This window comes from Ostrea edulis, chromosome 3 (genome assembly GCF_947568905.1).
Source record: "Ostrea edulis chromosome 3, xbOstEdul1.1, whole genome shotgun sequence".
Lineage (NCBI taxonomy): Eukaryota > Metazoa > Mollusca > Bivalvia > Ostreida > Ostreidae > Ostrea > Ostrea edulis.
Window position 1 is genome coordinate 36,370,610 of NC_079166.1, and position 21,102 is coordinate 36,391,711.

The 21,102-nt window shown below is 34.7% G+C and overlaps 1 protein-coding gene across 1 annotated transcript; it reads right to left on the reverse strand.

Annotated features, from left to right (window-relative positions):
- Window positions 1-14,425: 14,425 nt before the first annotated feature.
- LOC130046571 (toll-like receptor 4) lies at window positions 14,426-17,472 on the reverse strand. Its single transcript, XM_056160571.1, has one exon. It carries the CDS (start codon window positions 17,270-17,272, stop codon window positions 15,020-15,022), a length of 2,253 nt encoding a protein of 750 aa, XP_056016546.1. The 5' UTR covers window positions 17,273-17,472; the 3' UTR covers window positions 14,426-15,019.
- Window positions 17,473-21,102: the final 3,630 nt, after the last annotated feature.

The following is a 21,102-nucleotide window of genomic DNA, read 5'->3' on the forward strand; positions in this document are numbered from 1 at the left end:
CTTTTTAAATGCATAGTCATGCATCACAACCAGGAAGTTTTAACATATCTGTCATATTTAGCAAAATTAGCAGTAAAAACCATGATCCCTCTTGAGATTAAGTATCTGTTTCGTCTGTCACACATGTGAAAGCTGATTTTTACAAGAGGGCATTAAATTTCTTAAGAATGAAAATGCAGTACTAATGATAACACAATTGAAATAAGATGGTTAAGGACGTTAGGTTCTGAGCTTATGCGCACAACTGCACAGGGTGTTACAACTAAGTATTCACTGGTCCAATACTGATCCTATTGGTGCGAACGTATTACACAACTATATCTGAACCCTATCCAGACATGAAAAATGTGTCAATTTTGAAAGGGTTTTGCAGAGACTATATTTGGTGGCTGAAAATGTTATTTTAAATCAAACAATTCTCAATCTGTATGATATTACAGTTTCTTTTTAATCCAATATATCTTCTATTTTTATACCCCTATACAACATACATGTATTTCAGTTTTATAATTTATGAGTTAAGTAGTTAAGAATAGGAACTAGTTAAAAATTTGTGATTTATAAATTTGGTCGGCATATCTTTCCAAACAGAACACCAATTCTTTAAAAAAATCCCTAAATTAATTTACTCGACAGTTTGTATAATAATTCAGTAATTCAATTTTGGCCAATAATTTGACAATTTGATATATAAACGCTATTTTTCAGTTCCATATTAAATTCAAAGACAGGACTTTGAAAATTATATGAAATTTTAGGAATTGAAATTGCTCCTAATATGTCCTTTTAAACTTTCAAAGTCGATATGATGAATTCTTACATATCTTGAGTGTAAAGGTCATTACTTATTTTCATTACTAGTTTTAATTTTTGTATATCGGTATTGTTGGAGGATATGATTATGTATCTATTTTTGCAATGATTTCTTTGTGTTGCTTATGTTGTATTGACACCAACAGCCAAAACAAGTTTTAAGAAATAATGTTGAGCAAAATGTAAGTGCAAAAAGCTTATGTTTAATGTATCCGATCCATAAAAGCATTTATCTTTTAAAAAGATCAATATTTGTAGCGTTAAATCTAAGTTTAGCGAAATAAAGAAAACAAGGAGAGTAGATGATGTCCAGATCTATTTATAGTGAATTAGATTTTTGTCAGAGTTATTTCCCTTTGTAGAAATTTTTAAAAAAATATTTTCATAATTTACAGCGACGGTCCGACCTTTACTTTTCTTTGCATATTTTGAAAGAGCATGGTATTAGGAATCTTTTCATCATGATGTTTCTTTGGAAATTATATTCTAATTGACTTTAGATGTCAGAAATATGTTTTCTCGTAGGAATAATGTTAATCTCTATAACAGATATTTCTTATATGGTTTGTCAATTTTGAAAAATATTTTCCTGAATCAGTGTATTTTTCATTTGATAAAACATTTTTTAGTACATAGCAATTATTTCTTTAGGGGAAATTAGAGTTTTTAGAGCGTCAACATAAGCAACATTCTTCGTCATAAAAGAGCTCAGTCTTGTATTTCAACATACTTGAAGTTCAAGTCTATACCCTGTATAAATAATGTACAAATATACTTCTACTATTGCATCCAAACTTTTTAATTATAAGCAAACTTTGCAGTGCCTAGATATAGACCATCTTATACTTAATCCGCCTACGTGTTCTTGTTCTTCATCTTCTTTCAACTATAGTCCAGCTGGACATGTCATAACTGGTGATGTTGACATAGTTGAAAATGAGGACCACAAATCACGTATTTTAAAAGGTCCTACATACAGAAAACTTCGGTCTTTCAATTGGCGACAGAGCTTCATTTCTATTGTGAATTCTGTCGAGGATTATGCCAAACGATGGGCTAAATATGAAAAAAGAACTTCATACATTGTCAGAATGGATTAAAAGTATAAGAGGAATATTAAATCCCGCATTAGACAGATCAAAACAAAAGTACGTACCATCTATCCTTCTGTGTTTAGTAAACCAGACGTGATAAAAGAACTAGATAGATTACAGGAGGAATATGTTTTAGTACCAGCTGACAAAGCTTGGAACATCGTCATTGTTTGTTATTACAACTGTATTTTAAACGAACTTGGCATTGATTCCACTTTTGGCAATCGTACTTATACTCCAGCTGACCTGTTTTTATATTCCTATGAATCAGAATTTATTCAAAAACTTATACGTGACAACAAAAAATATCTTCTTGTGCCCTTCAATTCAACATTTAGATATATCGACGATGTTTTATTTATTAATAAAAGAATTGGCTTTATGACCATGACCTGACCTAGGGTGTGTTAAATTTACCTAGAGAATCCATTGTGCTAAAATAAACTTAATATACAGCACAACCAGCCGCAAGACATCTGACCTACTACCCGAATTGAATAGTGACCTTAACCTAATATCTGAATAGACCAGTAGGTGTGTCGAAGCTTAACTGGCTGCCCTGTAATCCCTCATTGGCTGCTTAGCAGCTGCAATGACAAGAATGATACAAGTTTGATATTTATTAATTGGATCAGAAACAGGATGCAAATTTACATATATGGTGGAAAGGGTCGCATGCAAACTTTTTGTGGGGAACTGGGGAGGCGGCCAGTGTGCCAGTTTGACTACCAAAGTAGGGGCAACACAGGGGGCCCTATGTGGACATAGGTGCCCGAACCTGAACGAGTCCCCACGTTCTAAGGGAGGTAGAGATCTCTGCGCATCTCACCGGTCTCCTGCGTGCTACCTGGTTTAATTAGCAAGTGCGGAGCAAGCTTGTAGACCCTCCTACAGTTGTCGCAACATGCACCAGCCTGTAGCATCCCCTCCCTTAGTAGGAGGTGGATGTGGCCCCAGCTATGAACTAGCTGAGAGCCCCACGAATTAAACTTTAGCAACTTATGCAAGAAATTAGTATTTTCTATGAATATCCACTGCCCCTTGACCTAGTTTAATGGTCGTCTGGAGGGTACACGTGAAATACCTGCCCCCTGCTTTAGTAGTAGGTGGGAGGAGAGCCGGTTTTGGCGCAGAATTAGTGATCAACTACCCCAACGCACTCCCCAGTCCGCCACAGACATTGGAACAATGTCCCCCACAAAAATTGATATTTGTATGTTTGTTTCCTTTTTTCTTCATGCATACTTGAAATTGGAGGCACTTAAACAGTGGGGTGGGCGACGTGCACCCTCGTCGTCGCCCAGGGCCCGCAGGCGCGAGGGGAGAACATTTATCTCTACGCTCCCCTCTCCGAACCCCCTGTGCACTCTCAAGCAATGGTTACTAAGACCAAGTTATCACCAAATTGACACATTTCGGTAATCGCTCTCAACTTGAAGATTACCTGCATTTCCTGTAATTTTCGTGGGAATATTTAAAACTTTCAGGATTTCCGACCAGTAATTAGATTGAATTCTGAAGTTGATCATTGCAAAAAGTGTAACCTCGAAGGTAATAAATTAACAAGGTCATCTGAATTCTGCGGGGTGGGCACTATGGGAGAGCGTTTATCTCTATGCTACCCCCTTCGAACCCCCTTGCGTACTCTCAAGCAATGCATGGTGACTTAACCAAGAGGTCACTGGTATCACCGAATTGACACAAAGCGGCCGAGCACAGGCCAAAATTTGGAAACCCATCGCCGACACTGGTGACGATTCTATTCAGGTTGACCTTGAGAAAGGCTAGTAGCGTTCGCCCGGGATTAAACCTCCATCACCGGGTGAATGGGTATCTCCTGCATTTAAAAGAGGGGGGTGACCGTAACGTTGCCGTGTTTCACTGCCTTGCCCTCCTAGTCTCGGACTAAAGTCCCGTGGGGATCCAGGATAGAAAGGTCCACAGCACCCATCGCAGTTGTAACAGGTCGTCAAATTAAACCGCGGGTCCGAGTCACAGGTGGCACGATAAAAATCGCTGAGGCTGAGGCTCCCCGCTAAGTGGCCGAGAAAACGCCTAACTCAGGCCAAAGTTTAGCAACCCATTGCCGACAGTGGTGACGATTTCATTGTTGGAAGAGATGTTTTATTGTATTGCTTATAGGAATTAGATAGGTCACAGTTCGTTATCTTCACCATGGACAAAACAAATCAAAATCCAATCGATCGGTATTGCTTCTATCTGTCCCTTTTTTTTTTTTTGGCTTCATCCTGTTGCTGCACTGATAAAGGATTGTTTGGCTGCGTATACGATTGCACGATGTTAATAAATTAGCTCGATGGCAATGGATTGTCATTAAGAAAATCATTTTTCCCAATGTGTTGAATCTAAGGTTTGAGCAGAATGAAAAGTTAACTCGTTCCCCGTTAGGCGGAATTGTAAGAGGCAAGATAGTTCGAACCAGGTTTATTTCGTAAACGGTACAAACTGTATTAGCCAATCTTAATTAATTGTGGACTATTTGATATGTATCAAATAATCTTGATTAATAATAATAATTTTTATTCATATGTCGATTCGATATATCCCTGTGAGCTCGAAATAAAACACATTACATAGTCATCTACTTCTGCTTCATAATTAGACAGTCTATTGAAAGTACATTGTAGATATTAAAGGTAAACTAACAACTTAACTTTATGAAAAACGGGTTCATTTCACTTTTCCATCGTCAACTTCCCATACTTTTGTAGCAATATTCCATTATCACCTACATATGGTGCTTATATCTCTCAATTGATTCGATACGCAAGAGCTTGTTATGCGTATAATCAGTTTTTAAATTGAGGTAGGCTACTGCCAAATAAGTTGATGTTAGAGGGTTTCAACAGTCTAGTTTGAATTCAGCATTTTGCAAATTCTAAACATATCTTAATTATAACGATCTAATTTGCCAATTCAACCTATCATTGGGTCAAATGCTGTCTGAACTGTTTCATACCGATCATTAGGTCGTTCTTGGCGAACTGATGTTGACTACGGATAACTCCGTTTACCTGATCAACATATAGGGTTCACGGCAGCTGGGACTCGTCGAAAGGAGATGTTTACTCCTCCTAGACACCTGATCCCACCTCTGGTGTGTCCAGGGGTCCGTATTTACCCAACTCTCAATTTTGTATTGCTTATAGGAGTTACGAAATTGATTAATGTTTGTTGTCTTCACTTTTCATGCAATTCTTGAAAACCCTGCTTCAGTTTAGACAGATTTGATATATCCTAGTCAATAGGTCAGATTAAGAGGAGTTATCGTACCTATACTGGATTCCTAAACTTCATAAAAACCCCTACAAACAAAGATGCATTGCTGGATCCAGTAAATGTTCTACGAAGCCCCTAACTTTGCTCCTTACAAAAATATCAACAGCTGTGAAGGAGAAACTTTAATCGTACTGTACGACTACATATGGCAGCTGTGGTGTAAATTAAATGTGGATTCTAAAAAATTCTTTTCAAAATTAGTGACTTTGAAATTTTGCAAACCTTTTCTCAAATCTACAACATTAAACTATGACTTTTCAACAATTTACACGACCTTTCCTCAGAATGAATTAAAGACTAAACTATTTGAATACATAGACAGTTTCTTCCAAAAAATTGCTTTGTTAAACACCACTCTGATTCCACGCACAAGTACTCAGAAGTTGAAATGAAAAATATGTTAGAGTTCCTCATTGACAATATCTTCGTCGTCTTTGGTGATCGAGTCTTCCAACGGTTTGTTGGAATTCCCATGGGCACGAGTTGTCCTCCTTTGTTAGCTGACCTATTTTTATATTCTTATGAAGCAGAATTTATTCAAAAACTTCTACGTGAGAAGAAACAATCTCTTCCTGTGGCCTCCAATTCGAAATTTTGACATATCGACATTTTATCTATTAACAACAATAACTTTCATTCATATGTCGATTCTTTCATCTCTGTTCGGCGCGGGTTCGCATCCCGCTAGCGCCGGTAAGTAAGAAAGTTTCCCAGTTTACTTACGGAAGGTCGATGGTCTCTTCCTAGGTACATTGTATCTGGGTTCTCTCTTCCACCAATAAAAACTGGGCGTCACCATATAATTGAAGAATTGTTGAGTGTGGTGGAAAACATCAATCAATCAATCGATTCGATATATCCCTGTGAGCTCGAAATAAAAGACACCACAGAGTCGTCCACTTCTGTTTCATACTTAGATATTTTATTGTAAGTAGATATCAATGGTAAACTGACAACTCAGCGTTATGACAAACAGGTTGATTTCGGCTTCTCCATCGTGAAATTCCCATATTTATGTAGCAATATTCCATTATCATCTGCATATGTTTGTATCTCTCAAGTGATTCGATACGAAAGAGCTTGTTCTGCGTATTCTCAGTTTTTGAAATCGAGGCAAGCTACCGACAAACAAGTTGATGGCAAAGGGGTCTCAACATTCTCGATTAAAGTCAGCATTTAGCAAATTTTAACTGTAGTAGTTAACGGTCTAGTTTCTCAATACCACTTATCGTTGGGTCAAATGCTGTCTGACCCGTTTCATAGCGATTGTTAGGCCGTTCTTGGCACACTGATTTTGACTACGGATAACTCCATTATGTTTACTGAATCAACATAGGGGACCGACAACAGGTAGGACAGGTGAACACGGAAAAATTACATATCTGAGGTACTTGATCCTACATCTGGTGTTTCCAAGGGTCCATGTTTGCCCTTTACTTCAATTTGTATACTTAATAGTATTTATCAGATTGATCACTGTTTGATATCTACACTCTTTTCATATACATAATACCTAATTTCATTGTTTATTCAAAGGGATATAATTCGTAGGAAATTCGTCTCCTTAGGCATATAATTCGTATCACGCTACGTGGAAAGCGTCATATCTACATATCTAGTTAGCATTGTAAATAATAACGGCCCGTTTTACAAAACAACTTACGACAAAGTCGCAAGTCTTCAATTGTATCGCACAGTTATTACTTTAAATGAATGAAGTAAAACTTTTCTGAGGCTTAATTTTCAACATTTTATAAAAATATTTCGCATTTGGAGTGAATGATCTTACAATAAACTGGAAAATTCTACTATGTAAAGTTGGTCGTAAGTCATAAGTTCTTTTGAAAACGCAAGCCACTTTGAATCTTTACGGCATTGTGTTCATTTAGACACATTTGATGACATTTGTGCAAACATTACAAAATCATCGGTTTAGAATTGAAGATCAGGTTATTATCAATACAATACTTACTTTCTCTTACTGGTACCCCTGATGAGTTGGTTGATGTTGTCAAAGTAGTATTTCACGCGTATAACGAGAGTTCCTTTCAAAACAACAACGACGCTAACTTTGACGACTACACTACGTTACGAATACAGGGAAGTAGTCCTATGCAGTGCGAAACTTCGTAACGTAACGTAGCGCAGTAGACTTTGACGTCACAACTAGACCACAACGACTCTACAATTCGGAATCTCTCCAGTGAGACATAAAAATCAACTGACCGATGATATTGGCTCATTTGGGTTAACCAAAGTACTGCTTACCCGTTGTTTGTGTGTAGCACCAATTAGCGGGGGACCAGTTTAGCGAAGTTGGTGATATCTTAAAAGCATATCCAAGTAGTGCACAACATACATCTATGGTCAACCACACTTATGTCACCATCTCAAAGGCTTTTCTTGATAATGTGTAAGCCGATAGATTGCATTACATCATTTGATTTGCATTTAAATTATGATCATCTCTGGTTAGGAGGTCCGCGGCTTTATGAAATGTGAAAATCGGAATGTTGGATATAATTCCAAATGATAATTTTTGCACTGTAAGTTTTTATATCAGATGCGTTCTTTTGTATTTCCCAGCATGCAAGAAAAAATCAATATTATGGAACATAATAACAATCATGTTTAAAGCGTATATATATATCATTTACCCTATTGGGGACCTCGGAGAACTTTACCCCGTTGGGGCCTCAAGTTTGGTAGCCAAACACTGGTTTGGATAGGCACGATAGCTTGTGTTTTGCACACGTTAGCATTTCCATATACATGAGATTCAGTGAACCCAAATTGTCAAGTGGATCAAAGTTTTTCCATTTTGTTCAAAATTGAAGAATCCAAATTTAATTTTTAAAACAACAAGTTCAATGACTTTGTGGATTCGTTAACTTCAGTTACATATCTATTCCCTCGGATTGAGCCGGTATTTTCTGTGAACTTTCCTATAGTGTTGGCGTTTGAGTGGTGTACGTTGTGACATAATTGTTTGTAAACAATGGCTAATAGTCCTATCGTGGATGTTGTGATTTTGGGTCATTCCTTCATCAGGCGATTGGATGAATTCACAATCAGAAATAACATTTCTAATCTGAATTTGGATGCGGGTGCATATTCCGTAACAATGAGGGGTAAAGGAGGTCTACGTTTATCACATCTATCCCAGGATGCTACAATACTTAGTTTCCCCTCCGCCATCCCAGATATTTGCTTTATTCAAATCGAGGAAAATGACATTAAAGTTAATTCAGACCCTCTTAAGATTGCTACGGACATTGTTGCTGTTGCAATATTTTTACACGAAGGAGTTGGGGTTAAATATGTGTTAATTGGTCAACTGCTGCGTCGTTTACCATACGTTGCTGGTCAGGCCTTCAATTCCCAAGTCATCGCCATTAATAACCATCTACATGCAATGACAGATAATTTACATGGGTTTATATTTTGGCCCCATCGAGGATTTCGGCAGGATCTGTCTTTCCTTGGACATAACGGAGCCCACTTATTATCAACTCCCTCCAATTGCCAACCTATGAGAAAGTTTTTGAGAAGCATCAGGAATGGTGTTATAATAACGGCTAAAAACCTAAGGCCAGTATCATCATATCAAGATATTGCAGCATTAACTCAAACTTCAATAGGTCAGGGTCGGCAGCAATTGTTGATATTACTTCTAAGGATCTATTTAGATATGATCAGCTGATGATATATAGATGAAACATTCAGTATAATGTTGACTTGAATATCATACATTATTGAAACATTCAGTATAATGTTCACTTAAATCTCATTTTGAAACATTCAGTATATGTTTACTTAAATCTCATATTGAAGCATTCAGTACACTGACAAATGCTCACTTGAATCTCATAGATTATTGAAACATTCAGTATAATGTTCACTTAAATCTTATATTGAAGCATTCAGTATAATGTTCACTTAAATCTCACATTGAAGCGTTCAGTGTGTTTACAGGGTAGTTATTTTATATGACTATTATCATTCTGGTGCTACACTACTCCTGGCAATCATACCAATTTGGTAAACATTCCGTGTCATGTTTACTAGGAAATGGCAGTGTACTGTTGGTGCTTTTACCATTTACCCTGGTGGCTATCCTAAACCTAGCCGCGCATCTAAGTGTAAAACATTTATAACAATGTGTACTTAAATCGCCTATTAAACATTAAGTATAATGTTTTCATGTCATTTATATATCACTATGCATGCTGTTTTGTGAATAGTCAGCACATGTGTACTTGAAGGTCATTTGAAACTTTGAGTATAATGTTTACATCTCTGATTATTCTCATCGCTTTTCTCTGATGTCATCCGTCTACCAGCATTGCATTTTCCTTGTAAACATTCAGTATAATGTTTACTAAAATATTTATTACTTGCTTACTTTAATATCCTGTACAAATTCTGACAGCTAACATACAAAGTGTGCATTAATGCTGGTGAATACATTACATGATGGATATTTAGTAGTGTTCAGAAACATTAAAGCTTTAATGTTCTAGGATTCCAGACTACTTGTCATGGAACTATTACACATTTAAGAGGCAGGTTAATGGTTAAGGTTTTTATTCCCTCTGTGGTAACTTTCAGTATAATTTTGCTGAAATTGGACTCATTACATATGGGTAAAACATTTGAATTCCTTTGGGTAACACGACCTGGTTTTTCATATAGGTATAATATATGTTATACATATATAGGTTCATGTTTGGATTCCCTTTTCATGGTAACTGACATGAAGAGCATCAACTGTTAGTACGTTTGGTTGATGTTATTGGTGTCTCTTATTTTACAAATAACAGCATAACCTGCGAATTTAAGACATGATAAATGAACATTTAATACATTGTTCTATTGCCCAGTAAGATATTTTTCGTCACTAGAAGTAGAATTCATGCTGTGTGTGCATTGGTGAGGGTATATTATGATATAGCTAATAAGCGATATATTCAGTTTATTCTTAACGAACTCGCGTTAATGCAACATTTAGTATGATGCTGCTGTTTACTAATGTCCCTTCACATTTCTACCTTGGATGCAAGTTTCGGTGTTCATTGCTGATGAGGCTAGTGCGTATGTCTAAAAAAAAAAAGTGTACATATATGTAAGCACAGCAGCTGACTATCATCTATACATGATGTTGGTTCCCGTTTACATTATATAATACTACAAACTGTAATATTGGTGATAACACCTATTCCTCTTCTACAGTACACCTAGTTATAGTCGGTGCCGCTTACAATTTTGCTAAGATCAATCATCTCATTCTGATATACATTGAAATAGTATTTTAAACGTCAGTGGATGATAATTTAGATATAGATATCATAATATGAGTATATTGAGAGCAAATACTTCATGTATAATGTATTATAGGGAAAATGTCAAAGACCCCTGCAAAACGAAAACGTCTGAGGGCAAGGGACAATTATGTTCCCGGACCTTCTACGGAACCAGACCATCATCCGGTGTCCAGTGGTGTGCCAATGATTGACTATGCGGAGCTGGCAAGATACATTGTGCAACAACAAGCAATCCAAGAACAGGCGAAGCAACAGTTTGCTACCGAAAACAATATACAGGGGAGCCTGCCAGAAACTGGAACACCCACATCATCAACATTGTTAGGTGGAGCACATAGTGCGGGGGCTACCAATGTCCTATCTGGGCCACAGCCTGTCTCTCCCATGGATACATTTCTAACTTTGGTTCTATTTTAGATGTAGTTTTTTTTTTTTTCAGGTGAATCAGTCGGTCTCAACCAATCAAATTTAAAGAAGCTGTACCTTTAGGTGCTACGATTTCGGTTAAATTGAAAAATAAGATTTGATTAAATGAGTTTGTCGATTTGCGCTCACTTCTTCCTGATCAATCTGAAGAACCTCTCTCTATTACAAGCAAAGTGGGTAAAATTGATGTGGAGCACACATCTAAAAACAAAGTACCCTACAGCATTAGTCAGTGGACTGATGCTTTTTAAATTGTCTCCAGTATCTACTTACAGAAAAATCCCCAGGAGGCTGGTCATCTTCTCAAGTATTGTTTTTTGGTTAGGGAGATGAGCCGCATGTACGTTGACTCAGCTTGAAGGGGCTATGATGAGAGTTTTAGGCGGCTCAGAGAATCGCACACACTGCCTTGAAAAAATTATATTCCAGAATTGCGACTCAAGGCAGTCTCTATGGGCTTTAAGGTTTCTGGAAAACCATCTACCCAGACATATGGGAAACAGAATTCTTTTCGCCCCATCTCTGGTAAAGTCTGTTTTGCATATAACAGAGGTCAACAATGTGCATCGAACCCCTGCAAATATGCTCACCTTTGTCAAGAGTGTACAGGCAAACAGCTAAAATCTAAATGTTTTCAAAGGGAATAGAGGGGAACTCTGTTACATATTCTTATATCTCCACTTAACTATATGCCGCTGCAACCTTTGCTGGTCTGAACCCAAACCTGTACAAAGGCCATAGTTTCAGAATAGGTGCTGCTACATATGCGACAAGTCTAAGCTATTCAGAGAATTTGATCAAACAGTTAGGCAGATGGAACTCTAATGCCTTTCGTCGCTGCATAAGAATACCTGCTTTCAACATTTAACTTATTTTCTACCCCATCCTCCGATTTGTTGTTAACTTAATAGTCAGGGCGCATTCAGGTTCAGCAACAAACTTTGGCAGGCCAGTGTCTAACTGCTGCTAACGACTGCATCACTTGGTTGCATATATCTTTGTAAACTTGGGCAGGTCAGTGTTTAACTGCTACTAAAGACTGCATCACTTGACTGGTTATATCAATTGTAAGACTTCGAGCAGGTCAGTGTTTAACTGCTGCAAAAAGTTTGGTACTGTGTAAATATTTAAACAAAATAGGTTTTTTGCAAGTTGGTATCTGTTACATATTTTCTTTGTAGTCATCTGTTGCAAGTTGAAGAGCAATTTGATTTTTATTGTTTTATATGCTACACATTTGTACTTTATTGTGTAGGCATGTCATTCTGAAATACTGCCACTCCATGCAGTAACTCTAGATACCCCCCCCCCTTTAAGTGCAATTTTTCTGTTGTTGTATATCTGTGCTTTAGGTAGATAAATAGCACCTTTAGTTTGTTTGTGCAGCTCAGTGTTTAAATGCAAAATTAATTACTTATTCTAACAAGGTTTATATATTGCTATTATGTGGTTGATGCAATACCTTACTCACTCACTTCGTTAAGCTATCTTTTTATACACAGATATGAACAAAGATATGTCTTGTTATATAAAATATCCTTTGTGTTAATATAGAACAGGAATAAGTGTACATTTTTGTAACCATATACACTGTTAATTGTTATCAGGTCAGTATTTAACTGCTCCTGTGTTTATAATTGTTTGTTAACTCCACAATCAAACTATTTAATTTTCTCTGCTCACCTCGGATGACGCTGATATTATACTGTGTTGCATATCTTGTGGCCTTATTTGTTCGCCATCTTTTTGCTCTGGGTTTGTTTTGATGATTTTTTATTTGTCATCTTATAGAGTAGCATTATTTTTGTTATTTTGTCTTCTTTGGGGAAAATCAGACTTTGAGTAATATAGCTTTACACGTACTTTGATGTAGAATTTACTAGCTGATTTCCCCCAGAATCTTCTGTTGAAGATTTCTTTCGTCATTAGTATTGTAATAAATGACGATTTTTTCAATCTCAATCACTCTTTTATTTTGTTCAGATTTTTAATGACAGCAAAAACGAGCTACGGTGAACAAAGACTTTTGGGTAATAGAAGCTGATAAACATAAATGGGGTTTAATGTATTTTCATTTCTAAATGTTAATAACTTAGAACACAAAATTATTGAATGGGATTATTTTGGACTAAGGTTCTTTTTTCTCTTTTTACTGGATGTATACACATGTACGTAATTTCGATAGGAAATAGTGGATAAAAACCAAGAGTTCAGAGTCTGACGATTCACACTAAAGACCTAACCAAAGGGAGATGTTTGAATTATCCAATAGTATCTGCAGACCGAGAGACTTATTTGTCAACATTTCTGACCACAAGGGTATCTCATTTACTTTATTACAGTCATATTTACAACATCCATAAGATACAATTATGAAGTTATACAGCCAATGTTCATGCCATTCGAGTATAAAATCTTTAATAAACCTTTTTTCGTGACATTGAGTGTGTTTTCGTCTTGATTTTTGTATTCAAACTTTTAAGGACAACTGATCGTAGTCGCATTTGTAATAGACTTGTATCAACTAAAACAGTCTTAAAAGATTACATCTATTCATCGTTTGGTTTTATATGTAATAGATAATGTAATATGAAAATAGATGTGTAACCGTGAACTTTTCTGGTGGAAACACTTTAAGCACGGAAATAAACTTAGAGACCCCAAAAATACAAGAAATGGAATTACAAAATACAACATACTAGTTAAAAGCCTTATTATTTTATCCTACAATATATAACATATAATTTTCCTATTGCGAAAACGTATTTGAGATCAAACTTATTTGTAATAGAGCATATTGGAATTTGAGACCTCAATTTTTCTGGATCTATCCCATAATTTTATTACTTCAACGAAATCCATGGGCTATACAGGGATATTCCGGGATATACAGGACAGGGGCATGGATAAATAATCATTTATCGATGATTTTTCTCACACTTGGTAAAATTGTGATGTAGAGGACCCTCAATACAAACGTGCCCAAATTATGAGAGGGGTTTTCTCATAAAAAGGAGTTGTGGTTATTAAAAATTACCTTTCTATAAAACCAGTGTAAATTGATGATCATTACATCACAGTCCTGTTTAACTTTCTCCGAAATTCATTTCAGTCTGAAATTCACAAAAGCTATATGGAATGAATACCTTTTCAATGATTTTCAGTGTCTTTTCAGATTTTATTGTCTAGTCAAAACTATCATCAATGATATGTGACAATTTACTACTTGAACCTCGTATTCACTATTGCTACAGACAAATTCATTTGATTTATATCATAAAATGTGTAAATAAATTTCAACCACATTCATATGAACTAATTTTATGGACGAAATAAGTCATGAAAACATGAATTACTCAAGTTTACCTCAATATTAAACTACGGTGACATTTACTGTGTAATTACTCACCTACTCTCAAAATATCGTTACACTTTCCTCAACATAACTCAAGAAAAATGAAACACAAACACAAAAATGAAAATTTAATCATTCATAATACTAACAACACACTACTAAAACTGTCATTTATAACAATATATCCTTAAATGGTACCCATTTCTTATCAATGTTTAACAATTCTAATGAACAAAACAAATATGTTTTTCTGAATATCTTTCCAAAAGGGAAGGAAGAATTGGTGGAAAAATTCTCGAGAGAAAAAGATATAGTCAATTTTCGCATATCTTCGGTTTTGAGAGCATTTTACTGTGATATCCTAATTTACAAACAGCTCTAACGTCACAGCCTACTACAAGATGTAACGTAGTTTAGTACGCTATGATACCATTCCTGGTAAAGCAAATACAGTCACAATTATTACGTGATCAGTGTCTTGCCTATTCTTAAATCATTCCGTTTAATAATTTGTCAACATTTTCCACTTCAATAAAACATACACTTCAATATCTTTTATATATCATATAAAGTATACAATAATATCGATTAATTCAAAATCATATTTCATCTATACTATTTCTTAAACGTGTTTTTCTGTTAAATATATCAAGCTAACGCAAGATCGATTATTTCACTTTCATCTAACAGACGTCTAAACTACATCATTAGCTCTCAATCATATCAACCAATTTCTCCCAGAAATCATCATAAGCACATGATTCTTCCGGATATTCAATGTAACAATTTTTCTTCACCAGGTCCATAATTTTTCTAGGATAACTGTTGCTGTACACTTCCGGTAGCAAAATAAGGATGACAAAATCTAAGCGGCCGCGGTCGATAATACCTTCTACCTTTGCCATGTTCAGCTCATAATCGCGCCACCTTGATTCTAAGTACTTTTTGGACACAATGCAAACAGTTTTTCGACTCTCTTCTAGACTATGCATTATACTATCCGTTTTTGGAAACCCTGGCAAATAGTCCCGGTCTCTGATGATAAGCTTCATATTCCTGTTTTCTTCCAGACGAGGAATGACCTCATTCAGTACAAACATCAATGTACAACCACTGTAGGACAGAAATACATCATGTTCGTAGTTCAAGTTTGTTGACCCATCTATGTTGGGTCCGTTTCCAGATTTAAATTTCTGTTTTGTTTTGTAGATAATATAGCGGATTTTCCATTTATTCTTGACAAGCAATATTCCTGTGAGGACGCTGCAAAATACCGTCAGCGTAATTGCAGTTCCTATATACCACCCAAAATAAGATTTGCAAACTTTTGACAATAGGATTAGAGATGTTTCTAATGTGTTAAAATGAAATCTATCGTTTTGAGGAAAGCATGTATAATTCTCGATATCGATAAAATGTTGTTTGTAATATTTCATCCATGTGAGGAATTCATGATTCTCACATGAGCAAGCTAGTGCATTGTTAGACAAATCAATGGATAAATTGGAGTGTTTGAAACCTCTTTCAATGCTAGCGCGAGCGTTCTCATTAAGCGTTGTTATTTTGTTTTGAGATAAATCAATCAATGCTAAGTTAAACATATCACTCACACCAACTTCCCAGTCAGATAATCTGTTGTTACTAACGTTAATGTACTTAATCCTTTTCGAATTTCTCAGAAGAAGCCTTGGTAAAGAGGAAATTTTGTTGAATGACAAATCCAAAACCTCAAGTTTCCCAAGATTTTTAAACAGCTTGCCTTCGGTGTCTTTTTCCAAGTCTCGTCCTAAGTCATTGTGAGAAATATTCAAATATCTTACATGCTTACAGTCTTGAATACTTTGTGGTGACATCTGAGAGCAGAAGTTGTTTGAAAGATCCAAGGTTAATATATTGCAGTTTTTCATTTGTATATACCCCGCCCATGACATTATGAAATTGTTTTGAAGGTACACGTGTCGAAGATTTGGAGCATGCACAGAAAAGTCTGGAACATGAAAGTATAATCTACTAGAATGAGCATCATATGTTTCAAGATTTGGGGGTAAAGGAATCGTCCAGTTAAAGTTAAGAAAATAATCATTATTGTAGTAGTTTCCTAACATTTCTCTGATTGAATCATTAGAACCATCATAAATTTGTCTTTCCACTTTATCTTGACATCTATCGAACACAGACGACGGGTATTTCGGTGGATGAAGCTGTAAACTTGCGTTAAAAATTCTTAAATTCGTCATCGATGCAAATTCTAACAGATATACACCTGTTGTTAATTTATTGCTAGCCACTGAAAATACCTCTAACGTTTTTGGTAACCATCCGATTACTCCAGGTTCAAATAATTCCAGTCTATTGCTGTCTAGCGAAAGTTCTGTAATATTTGCGCCTCTTATATTTCTTAAATGATGAAGTCTTAAGGTTGTACCTGTTCCTGTCATACATGTGATCCCATTCAGATGCAATGAACTTATCCTCGTTTTGCTTAAATGAAAGGTCAGGTTTGGCAGTGACGCAAATCCTAAATTTCTGTTGAAGGAAATGTTTAAGTGTTGCAAATTATCCAAATCACCAAATGCTCCTTCCTCAACATCCTTTATATTGCAATACGATAAGTCAAGAAAGTTGAGCTCTGGTACAGAACTGAAATACTTTTTCCTCACATTCTTCATATTATTCCAAGAAAGATCAAAATATTTCAAATGTTTGGGTAGTGCCTGTGGATGAATTTGTTCTATTTTGTTATGACTTAAATCCAGCCAAACTACACTATCGTTAAATCCTGGAATCCATTTTACATTTCTTCCAGAACAGTTGACATGGACAGCAGGGTACTGATGCCAACAAATACACTTCACATTTCCGAATATGCAGGCTCTCTTTAACTCTGAAACATATTCCGCATGATGAAGTCCAAATATGAAAACCCAGAGAAATACATTCACCAATGTCATCTTCTGCATTGCTTAACGAAGATATGCACCTGCCCTACAGACAACTTTATCGCGTGCCATCTGTGTTGTAACCTTTTAAAATGAATAGCTCTGTAAACTAGGAAGTGTAAATATGTGTGTTCATATTTCACAAAATCAGAAATCAGTAAGAGCCATGATCCCTCTGCAGATGAAACCTCTGTTTCAACTGTCACACATGTGAAAGCTTATTTTTACAATAGGGTATTGCCTGTTACGAGTTTGAAAATGCAATATTAATGATACTACAATTGAAATAAAATGTTTCATGGTAAAAAGATGAACAAGTACATAGTCTATGTCTTAAAGTGCTTTACCGTTGATTTACTACCAGCATGTTTGTATTGTGTACAATTTACGACATATCTCTGTGAAGTTTGTAGACATAGACTTGCCTAACCGAAACTGACTATCATGGCTTTTAAATGAGTCTCCTCCCTTAAGAAGTGAATGCAATCTTTTTTTTTTTATTAGTACAGGTTATAAAGTAGGGCAAAGGAATTACCAGCAGAGGGGTTCTGAAAAGCGTCTCTGTTTGGCGATGCCGGTGGGCGGATCAAAGGGAGATTTGATTTTCGTTAATAGCAACGTTGCAAATAAAAAAGCATGAAAAATACATTAATTCGATAGACAAGAGAATATTACAAGTATGCACATAATATCTGCGACCTCCATCAAGTACATAAATATTCACATGAAATATATTTAAATGTTAACTTCGCATTTGGATAATGTAAACCTTTTTGATGGACATGATTTTTTCTCATGGTAGAGATAAAACAAATTTGAAGTGTGTATACAAATATTGGCGGTTGTTGCAATTCCAAATATACAAATGATCATTTCTGTACAAAATAGCCTTTAAGTTAAGAATGGTATATTTTACATCAAGATTGAAGTTGATGGCAAACATAATAACGGATGTTACGAACTTTCACGTTAAGGGTTGTCGGAACTTTTTTTTTTACAAAAAATAAATTTATATTGTTAGCTGACCTGTCTATGATGTCAAAATGTCTAGTCTTTAATTTACCGTGAGGAATGGTCGTGAAAAGTGTTGAAAAATCATACGATTTGATGTTGAATTGAGAAAAGTTTTGCGATTTTGAATTTACTAAAACTTCTTTAGAATGTTTTTTAAAATCCACACTTCTGGCATATCCTGTGGCACAGTACGTTTGTTATTCAAAGTTTAGATGTATGCAATTTCATTAAAAACATTATCATACACTTTAAAGAAATTATTCAGCACATCTGAAAGTAGCACATTTATATCGCTTTCAAAGATGTGCTCCTTTTATTTCCATTACTTGCTTTGAATTGCAAATGTAGATTTACTTTGATCAACAAAAAATAATTTGAAAAATATCGAAGAATTTGAATTACATTTCCAGAGTTATTTTTTTTTTTAAAGTAATTCTACCTTCCTGTGATGTCGTCAGATTTTGCGAAATCAAAATAAAAAGATTTATTTAGATTTGTGCATGATAAGAACATAAATTTTGTTGGAGTATTTTTCGATAGTTATTGTAAAAAAAATCTTGTTGAAAATAAACTATTTCAAAAATCTAAGTTATAGATGAATAATCAATGATACGCTTCAAAATATTGAATCCAAGGGCAATAACTCTGTTTCTATAGATTTCTTAATCAAGTCTATTATGCGATAGATTTCCTTTATTTTTTACAGACATTTTGTATATTTTTGTGAAGATATAGTTTCATGAAATTGTTATGAATGATACTATATCGTCATAACCAGCTTTTATGAAAATTTTATTACGTTGTTTACGGAAAATAGCAATTTTCTGACGGTGATATATGATTCTGTTTATGTATGACTTTCATTTTAAAAAGTGTGATGACCTATGTATTTTATTTGATAATTTGTTAGTTTTAACTCTAATTAATGGAAATAAATACACTATTTAAACTTGTACAAGATAAAACTGCGAGTATGGAGTTACCTTAAATCTTCTTTAAAGGGGTTCGCAACTGAGATTTGGAGTCATGTCACTTTTTTAGAAAGTGTATTTTTGATTTCTACATTGAAGGAGAATTAGGAAATTAAAACGAAAAAATGGGGTCGCAATGTTTGTTATTGAGCTACAGTATTCTAAACATGATCTTTTTTCACATAGAATTTATTCAAGATTTATTCAATTAAACTTGATTTGTCTGTTAGTGTCAACACAGATATATAATCATGTCTTCTAAAACTAAGATAAAACTAGTAATGGAAATGCATAATGACCTTTTTGCACTTGATATACGAAAAAATTCATGGTATCAAATTTGAGAGTTTAAAAGGACATATTAGGAGTAATGTCAAGTTCGAAAATTTCACATAATTTTCAAGATATTGTCTTTTTAAAAATTAATAAAATGGAACTTAAAAGGTGGGGGTTATAGATCTTTTTTTATCATTGGTGAAAATAATGAATTTTTACACAAAGTTTTGAGTAAATTGATTTAAAGTCTTACAAAAATCGGTTTTCTGTTTGAAAAAAATACATCAACCAAATTAATGAATTACAACATTTAAACTAGTTCCAAGTCTCAACTATACTCATAAATTATGGAACTGAAATACACGTATTGGAGTATGAAAATAGAAGATAAATTGGATGAAACAGAAACTGCAATATGTAGATTTAAAACGTTTTGATTAATCAATCCTTCCGCCACAAAATACAATCCGTTTCAAAATTTGAATTGACTCCAAAAAAATCAACTGGGTAGGGTTTAGTAAGAGATGTGTAGTATGTTTGCACCAATGGGATCAGTATTGAAGCAGTAAATGCTTAGTTGTACATAGCATCCTGTGCAGTTATGCTTAAAAGCTCTGGAGCTAACTTCCTTGAGTATTTTAAAAGAACTATCATTAGATATTCCTGATAGTTCGTGTCGCTTCTATTTGAGCAATAATTCATAATGCTAAGGGGACAAAATACAGTTGTCGTTCTTAGTCTGTAGCATACCGTGTAACGATGCATTTTAAACATGCATTACAAATGAAAGGTTTTAATTTTACAAGATGAATGGAAAAATATTAATACTAATGTATTTTTATTAGTTAAAGAAAGAAAAATATAATGGTTTCAATATCGTGTTAACCATAGAATATTGACTACTAACACATTCTTAAAAATTATTCACGAGTCGGATACAGATTTATGTACATTCTGTAGCCAACAAAGAGAAAGTTTTGAACATCTATTGTATGAAAGTGAAGTAGTCAAGTATTTATAAGGAACGTATATTGATGGATCAGTATCATGTTTTCTTTTGATGTTGTAATTTGTAAAAATATATATATATATATATATATATATATATATATATATATTCTTGGATGTGCTGAGAATGAAATTAGTAAAATTATTAGTTACCACCTTAAATATTATATATATTGCTGTAGATGTTAGAAAAAAACACTTGCGTTAAATAGCTTTAAGCTGACTTTGTCAAATGTATACAATATAGAACTGAAATTAGCAATATGAAACAACTATGTTGAAATGTTTGTTTTAAAAATGGAAGTTATACGAGCAACTTAGAATACAAAAATAAAATTTCATGAATTCATAATGCGATATGTATGAATATTGTCAAGTACACAATTTAGTAAATTACATGCAAAGACTGTCATTATATGACTGTCCTATACCTTTACACCTTGGCCTACTTTTGTATAGCCAGAGTATTGTAACACTTTTTTTCGTCCTGTTCTACCCTCTTTTCTTCTTTCTGTATTTCTGAGTGCTTGGTGTATACATATTGTTTTACATATTAATTACCCCATATCCACTGGTTAGGTT

What these genes read in the sequence shown, in the direction of transcription:
- LOC130046571 (XM_056160571.1), bottom strand. Translation starts at nt 17,272, where the DNA reads ATGCAGAAGATGACATTGGTGAATGTATTTCTCTGGGTTTTCATATTT.